At 36.7% G+C, this 8,732-nt stretch overlaps 2 protein-coding genes across 2 annotated transcripts in view; both read right to left on the bottom strand.

Annotated features, from left to right (window-relative positions):
* Nucleotides 1–897: 897 nt before the first annotated feature.
* Nucleotides 898–8,732, bottom strand: part of LOC137640469 (uncharacterized) — a 35,988-nt gene continuing 28,153 nt past the window's right edge. The window contains exons 2-3 of the mRNA XM_068373013.1: nt 4,274–4,414; nt 898–3,941 (exon numbers count right to left, since the gene is read on the bottom strand). Coding sequence (XP_068229114.1) covers nt 2,487–3,941; nt 4,274–4,414 — 1,596 coding nt within the window. The 3' untranslated portion in view covers nt 898–2,486. The remainder of the gene's footprint in view (nt 3,942–4,273; nt 4,415–8,732) is intronic.
* On the bottom strand, nt 1,532–2,341 carry LOC137640972 (mucin-7-like). The gene has a single exon (XM_068373429.1). It carries the CDS (start codon nt 2,339–2,341, stop codon nt 1,532–1,534), a length of 810 nt encoding a protein of 269 aa, XP_068229530.1.

Below are 8,732 nucleotides of genomic sequence, written 5' to 3'. Positions count from 1 at the left end.
ACATTACCAATTCTCCAACAAGTGCTAAAAGCTCCTCTTCTTGCTAACCTGCATAAATTAACAGATAACTTTAGAGCTAAGAAATCTGCAGTCTTTATAAAAAACAAATGCTATCTGCTCTGCTGTGGCTCAATTTGGTCGCAAATAAACATTATCTCATTACTTCTTTGTTCTGGCAGGCACTACATAGATTTGCTATGCACGCCAACAGCGTTGCTAACTAGTCAAGGTATCATAATAACGTATACTTTTTGTACTATTATTATTGCTATGTTTACATGAATCAGGAATACTTGTGGGCAGAGCACGATAAAGATTTTGGACAGGAGATAGTTGCTTCCATATTTTTTTGTGTCAATTCACAGGTATATATTTACCACCCCTGTGTAGGAGAATCAATTGGTATAGAATTTTTTAAAAGATTTTATCAAAATTTAAAGTTGATATCCGAATAATCTCAAATGCTTTGCTAATTTATGTATCATATAAAAAGAAAGTTCGCCAACAGTCCACGTTTCACGAATGTAAGTCCAATTTTGGGAGGCATTTGATCAACTTTTAATATGACATTCACAATGAAACCATAAAAGAGCACATAAATTCTCAGTAAATGAAAACGCGATTGACACATGGCTGGTGGTGCTGGCTGGGATATGTCCTTCAAATGCCTCTAAGAGAACCTGTTACATGGGTGCCTCAACTTACTAGGTGAGTGGGACTAAATTGCTTGCAATACTGGCACGGGTATAGGCAGGACCAAGAACCCACTTGGTTAGCGGGTACTTCGACCCCTATTGACAATAATTGACCGTATCGTTGTTTATAGGATTATTGTGATTATAATTTAGATGGTAAAATTATGTTAGTTGAAGGTTTAAGTAAAACAACTTATTCGTATTATATTTTATTTACGTTCAGATATGATGAAGGTTGAAGAATATTAGCTGATGGTTAACTGAGTTTTGTAAGTAGGCTACTGGTGACTTACTGTAGATTAGTAGAATTGTCAGGTAAAAAACTATCACACAAGCTATTTCAATTCGAGAAAATCGGCAATAAATTCTAAAGGAGAGACCATTAGCAGAATATTCTTTGAGAAACAGAAATCAAATAAAAAATAGGAACATATTGAGTTGTAATAGGGAATGGGGACCATTCTAGTGGTTCATGATTCCTTTGAATGCATGCCTTATATCGTTTACTGATAGTGGATCTTTAAAGAAATACAACACATCTTGTGATAGATGAAAATAAATCAATGAGTAGATTGATCATGGAATGCACGTATCCCTCTTTAATTTTGTTTACCATATTCCTCCAATCTTGTTATGTTGGCCTTTATCAATTCTGAAACTGCACATAAGTTTAAAACTGGATAAAAAGACTAGAATTTTACAACCATTTTGTCTAGAGATTTGTATCACAAGACAAAACGTAAAAAATAACGTGAACTTGTATAATATTGTAGAGTACAGAATATATATAAGAATATCGTAAAGGTAAGAAAAACAAGGTCATTAACAGTAACTGGCTACTTCACTGGTAAGAAATAGCCTCTAGCATTAGCAGAAAATTTTGTTTTGCTCTTTGCTACAAATGGCTCAGGCACAGGTTTTTGAGGTGTCGGGAATGTAAAAGGACTAGAAATAGAGGTGATTTCAGTTGAAATTAGGGTATTGCGACTGGGATTAATAGTCTCCTCCGGAGAAGTATTGAGTTTCAACATTATTGGGGTGGTGGTAGGAGTGGGAACATGTTTAGGGAGTTCAATTTGTGTTATCTTAGCCGTTACCGGCGAGGCAGAGCTGGTGGGAGGGCTGCTAGAGACTATCACTGGAGCCTTTGTAGATTTGGTATTAATTGCTATGGTTCCATGAGCTGTCAAGGCTGGAGAAGTTGCTGTGGTTCCAAAAGGAGTTGTCAAGGCTAGGAAAGTTGGCGTGGTTCTTGGAGTTGTCAAAACTTGGGAAGTTGCTGTGGTTTCTGAAGGAGTTGTCAAGGCTGGGGAAGTTGCTGTGGTACCAAAAGGAGTTGTCAAGACTAGAGAAGGTGATGCGTTTCTAAGAGTTGTCAAAACTTGAGAAGTTGCTGTGATTTCTGAAGGAGTTGTCAAGGCTGGGGAAGTTGGTGTGGCTCCAGAAGGAGTTTTCAAGGCTTGGGAAGTTGTTATGGTTCCAAAAGGAGTTGTTAAGATTGAAGAATAAGAAGTGATGTTTTCTTGTTCAGTTTGTTTATTGGAAATTGGTGATTGTTTAGTCTCTATGCCTTTCACCTTTTGTTTTGCCTTTTTTGTCACAGATGAGTTCTGTGTAGAGGTACTAGGTAGTGGTGTTGATATCATTTTAGTCTTTGACATTGAAACACCTTCTGAGTTCAGTGTATGGTCCAAACCCACTTTAACTGTTGACGTCGATATAGCAGGAGGATTTGTTGAAGAAGCAAGCGTATATTTATTAAGAAATTGAGTTAGGACCCGTGCATCATAATTAGATGGCAGGCCCGACAGTGGTCCGAAAAAACTGCCGTGGAGGATAGGGCCCCGATTGTAGATAAGGGGAAAACCCTGGAATTCTTGGTGGATAAGAGGGGCCTGGAAATTTAGGTCCATATTGGGGGCCAAAAAAGGGACCCCTGTAAATGTTATATGGTAACTGAGATGGACCTCCATATGGGGGAGGGGATGAAAGTCCTATGTATGGGTGTGGAGTTTTTAATGGATACGGTGGAGGAGATGGTGTGTATGGTGGAGGATATGGTGAGGGGCTATATGGCAATGGTGTAGGATATGGTGAGGGACTGTGTGGCAATGGTGTAGGATATGGTGATGGACTGTGTGGCAATGGTGTAGGATATGGCGAGGGACTGTGTGGCAATGTTGTAGGGTATGGTGATGGACTATGTGGTATTAGAGTTGGAGGTGGTGATGTTATGAAAGGTATAGGAGTGGGAGTGGCATGCTCATATGGAAAGATTATATCCGAGTGGTGGCTGTCATGCAGTAATTTTGGAAGTAGCGAACTTGGAATGATAGGTTTTGGTTTTGGTTTATAGCTGGTCACCTCTGGGAGTTTGATGGGCTTTGCCACTATTGCAGGTGCTGGTGAAAGAAGAGGTGGAGGAGAAGGTGTTAGAGAGTGTTTTTTGGGCAAATAGCTCTCCGGGGAAAGTGTTGTTATGATATGATTAGCAGGTGTTATATAGTTCGGTATGGTAGTTGGATCACTCACATAAGGTCGATGCGTCGGGTTGGGGATGTGGGGTGAAGGTGTTGAGTGATGAGGGTCATAGGATGGTTTAGGAGAATATGGTATTGGTGTTGAGTGATGGGGAATAGGAGATGGTATGTGGAGGTGTGGCTCTGGTGTAGAATGATGAGGAATGGGAGAGGGCGAGTAAGGTGAAGGTTTGTTCAAGTGGGGAATAGAGGTTGGAAGGTAAGAAACTTTAGGAGCAACATATCCTGGTATGGAATGAACTTTGGGTTTTGGCGATAAATAATGTGGAATAGGAGAAGAAATTAAAGATGGGAGAGAAGGTGATGGTGGAGGAGGATGGTATGGAACTTCTGCGGGCTCTGGGGCATAATGAGTCTCAGGGGTGGGTGGATGATATGGACCCTTTGGTCGGTGGAGATGCTTTGGTCTTCCTCCATGATAAGGTCTGGGGCGTCTTCTTCTGCCATAGCCAGGAGATGGGTTAGGTCTTGGGGCATATTTCAAGGGTTCAGCGACCACAGGGCTGGAGCCTGAAGATTCGTATGATACCTTTGCGCGATACCCATTTTCATCAGCGACGTATGAGACGATCTGTATGCGTCCATCGGGTAGCGAGACCCGATATTCACCCCTGGTAACGTCTCCTGTCCGTTCTTCTTCATGGCTGTAGGCACTGCCAGTGTCGTCGTCACGGACACTGTACGCAAAATCGTAACTCACGTGTTTCTGAGATTTATGGAAAGGGAATAATAAAAGTTGATTAACTGTTCATTTTCATAGGAAGTATATTGATGTCACATATATTCATGTAAAAGTTAAAGATACTTGAATATCAATGTCATCAGATTTGTTGACTATTAACTAGAATTAGATTTTAATGTATCTTATTAACACTGGAATGTATAATCTTACTTTTCATGTACAGTATGTTGGTAAAGAATATTATAAACCATATCATGATAAGATTACACACAAAGAATAGGCTACCTGTAACTTTTGGATGAAAGCCATAATTACCAATAAAACATAGTGTCAGTGCCGATGCTAGTTGCCCATACCTTATCTAAGAGTGGAATGTGGCTTTCCTCAAATTCCAGAAGATCTTCGTATTCGTATGGGAAGGCCGATCTTGGCCATCTTGCTGATTCCGCCGACTGTATGATCGCTCCCAAACTAGTAAGCGCTACCGTTACCACCACCTGTTTTTAAGCAAAAAAAAAAAAAAGAAAAAAAAAATAGAATTTAAAGTCATGATTATATCCATCATACCTTTAACAGGAAGTTAATATTTAGTTTAAATTCTAGGTTTATCTTTCACCCTTATAAAAGAAGAGAGAAAAAAATTATTTCATTGCAGTGGTTGACATAATTATCAATAACTAAAATTATAACTCCATATGATTAGTCTATGAGATACGAGGATCAAAACGCCGATATCATCGGTCCCACTGAAAATCCAAAATCTGCATTGATTACATGAGCAAATGCTATGAAGATCTTTCAACGTTTTGACATTCGTATCTCTTCGATAACATATTCCTTTAACAACAAAAAAGGAAATCGAGAAAAGAAGAAAGACTAGATAAATAAAATGCCTTGTCTTTGGTAAATTAAGTTTATAACGAGTTATTTATGATGTAAAACGTCGTCTATTCGAGTAACATTTCTAGCAGATCCCAGAGTATGGTGATCTTCATGTTACGAGACAACTACCGTTGTGGTTGGAAATTGAATATGTAAATGCCACCTATCAGTATTATTATTATCATTATTATTATTATCATTTTCATAAGCCAAGACTACATCGCTAGTTTGAAAATCAGGATGATGAAAGCCCAATGGTTTCAACAGGGAAATAGTGCAGCGAGGAAAGAAAATAAGGCAGATAGAATAGTGTGTCTGAGTGTACTCTGAAGATGAAAAAACAGCATTTGCTAGACACTGTAAATTTGGGCAATTGATTCAATTTAAAATTGGCCAGCTAACATACGTCATTACATTATTCCCTTTATGTAAAAAGAAGACACAAAAAGAAACTGTAGTAGCACACGCCAGAATAGCCCTTATCCAACACAAGTACTTGACCTTGGGCGGTTAATTTCTTCATCCATGCAGATGACGGCATGGACTGTCTACTTTCACCCCTCGTGACATATAGGAGGGAATGTTTCGGTGTCATCTGGCGATGAGAAATGACCTTAAATTTACAGAAACATGTAGTAAATGATGGCCAATTAGCTTATGTTCACGTACTACAGTTATGATTAAAAAAAAAAAAATCTTGAGAAAAGGTAAGCATTGCCTCATGCTTCTGTAAAATTAATTTTATATCTCATCGCCAGGTGACACCGAAACAATCCCTCCTATATGCACGAGTCGGTGCAAATCTGCCTCACTAAAAAGGATTGACTATAGTACTTCTCGTATAATTCGACGAAATTTTACGGTATATACACAATGTGATTGACTAAAGAAATAACGGGATTATACTAACGTAAAATATGTATGGAAATGAGTCATGGCATGATTTAGCAGATTTGAGAATCTATAAGAGAGATTACTCGAGTGCCATATGTGGATGAGATCATGGTGAGGGGTAGATGGAGATGGTTTGGCCATACTCTTCGCATTCCTCAAGAAAAATTAGTTCACCAAACTTTTAACTGGGCTCCATAAGGAAGAATTGGAAGAACCAGGCCTACATGTCTGAGGACTATGAAGCGTGACATGAAAGATGCTGAATAAGGAGGTATCAACTTAAAAGCTCAAGATAGAGTCGAATGGGAAAATCTAACCGAAGCCCTTTGCGTCAATAAGTGTAGGAGGAGATGGTGATGATGATAATGACGAAAATAACATATCTTTCGAAGATAGGTCTACGGTAACTATCGTAATGTTTACAGCTGATAAAAAAGTATATAAATGATGACTTTTGTTCATTACAGCCACAGAATTGTAGGAGAATTTGGGAAATGTTATTTCAAATAGCCTGTGTTCTGTGATGAATTTGATTTAATTGATCAATAGCGGAAACCGTCTTTAGAGATACCATAAAGTATTCTTGTCAGGTAAATGTTTTATGGCAGGATTATATAGGCCTCTCTCTCTCTCTCTCTCTCTCTCTCTCTCTCTCTCTCTCTCTCTCTCTCTCTCTCTCTCTCTCTCTCTCTATAACATATATATATATATATATATATATATATATATATATATATATATATATATATATATATATCTATATATATATATATATATATATATATATATATATACATATAAGGTGGTCCAAAGTAGGTAGACAGTATGTGGAATAGGTTATGTATTCATTACAAATATGTTATTTGTGCTATATTACTGATTATTCTATAACTACAATTATTTACATTTAATGTTGTCTTTCCAGAAAATTCAGAGAACGCATAATGGCAAATGATTTAAATATAGTTACTGATGAAAGACAAAGGGTGTTAAAAGAGTATTGGAAATCTCAAAAATGCTGGAACTGTTAGAAGAAATTGTGCTGAAACCTTTAGTAACCAAGCCCCAAAGAGACAAACCATTTACTGCATTCGTGGCAAATTCGATGCCACTGGCTCAATAATTAATGCCCCAAAAACTAGTTGGCCCAAAACAGTCTGTACCGAAGATAATAAAAAATTTGGAGCCAAAACATTTCTTCAGAGTCCAAAAAAAAAGTCTACCAGAAGAGCCTCTTTGGAATCGAACATTTCACGAGCTTCTATTATTCGAAACCTGAAATCTATTGAGTTGAAAGCTTTTCGTCCACGACTAATTTAAGATGTATTGAAGGATCATTCAAACAAGTGGCTACAATGTAGTGAGATGATGCTGAACGAAAATTAAGAAAATCCAGTTATTTTAGATAATATTATCTGATCATATTGGCAGAGTATATGCATTTAACATTAGAACAACAACTACATCAGCATGTTGTGAATATTTGGGGTGGTATTTCAAGTTCAGATGTTTTAGGATCAATATTTCTTTACAGAACAGTCACAGGAGATAAGTATCTTGAAATTCTTATAAATCATGCCGTTCCCCAGTTACAGCAACATCTGATTCACATGACCTTTATTTCCAACAAGATGGAGCCCCTCCACATTTTTCTAGAGAAGGTCGTGAGTATCTTGATGAAACATTTCCTGAGAATTGGATTGGCCGAAGAGGTCCAGATGATTCACCAGATTTGGCTCCACTTGAATTCTTCTTTTTTGGGAATACTCGAGGACAAAGTTTATAATCGAAGACCAAGAAGCGTCCTTAATTTGGAAAATTACATAAGTGATGCATTTCAAGAAATTAATACTCAAAGAGACGTGCAAAATAACATTGTCTAAGCGTTCAAGGCAGACTTCAAAGCTGTGTAAATTGTGATGGAACACAGTTTGAGCACCTGCATTCATGAAGTTTAAGGGCTTTTGTATTTTGGTTCACAGTAAGATTTAAGGGATTTTGTATTATTGTTCATAATAAAATTTGATTTCTAATGTAATAATTGCGTTAATAATATAATTGTATGTATAATGAATAAATGTAATAATTTACTGTCCACCAACTTCTGGACCGCATATATACTGTATACACACACACACACGCACACACACACACACACACACACGCACACACACACACACATACATATATATATATATATATATATATATATATATATATATATATATATATATATATATAAAACATAAATATATATATATATATATATATATATATATATATATATATATATATATATATATATATTATAGCAATCGTAACACTACATAAATATAGTGAGAAAATTCCGATTGAGAAAGGAGTTAGATAGAGACACCCCACCTCTCCTAAATTATTTATAGAATGTCCAGAATGTTTTTAAGAATTTAGGTTTGGAAAATGTAGCAATCGATATTAATGGGGAGTAGCTTAGCGACTTAAGATCCGCAGATGACAGAGTTTAGTGAATCATGGGAGGAATTACAAAAGATGATAGAAGATTTGAACAGAGAAAGCAGAAATGCGGGACTGAAAATGAATATGAGTAAAACTAAGATAATGTTCAATGAAAATGCCGAGAGACAACAAATAAGAGTTACGGACGAACCTTTAGAAATTATTAATGAATATATGTATTTAGGACAGACAATAAGTGTTTCCTTAGAACACAGACCAGAATTAAAAGAAGGATAAGCATGCAATGGAGAGCATTTGGTATACAAAATGACATTATGAAGAGTTTCTAGAATGCCAATTTCTCTCAAAAGAAAAGTATTTAAATTATGCATCAGAAACTTGGAGCCTTACTAAACTCTTAGAACATAAGCTAGTTACAACTCAAAGAGATATGGAAAGAATAATGATGCGAATAACACTAAGAGACAGAAAAAGGGCAACATGCATAAGAAAACAAACTAAAGTAGAGGATTTTCTAACTTGTGAGAAAAAGAAGAGGACATGGGCAAGACATAAAATGAGGACAAACAATAGATGGACATT

This window comes from Palaemon carinicauda, chromosome 5, assembly GCF_036898095.1.
Source record: "Palaemon carinicauda isolate YSFRI2023 chromosome 5, ASM3689809v2, whole genome shotgun sequence".
NCBI lineage: Eukaryota > Metazoa > Arthropoda > Malacostraca > Decapoda > Palaemonidae > Palaemon > Palaemon carinicauda.
Note: the sequence above shows the minus strand (reverse complement) of the source record. Positions and strands in the feature narration are given on the sequence as shown.

Bases quoted from the DNA above. Each gene is read 5' to 3' on its own strand.
- LOC137640972 (XM_068373429.1), bottom strand. From the start codon at position 2,341: ATGATATCAACACCACTACCTAGTACCTCTACACAGAACTCATCTGTG.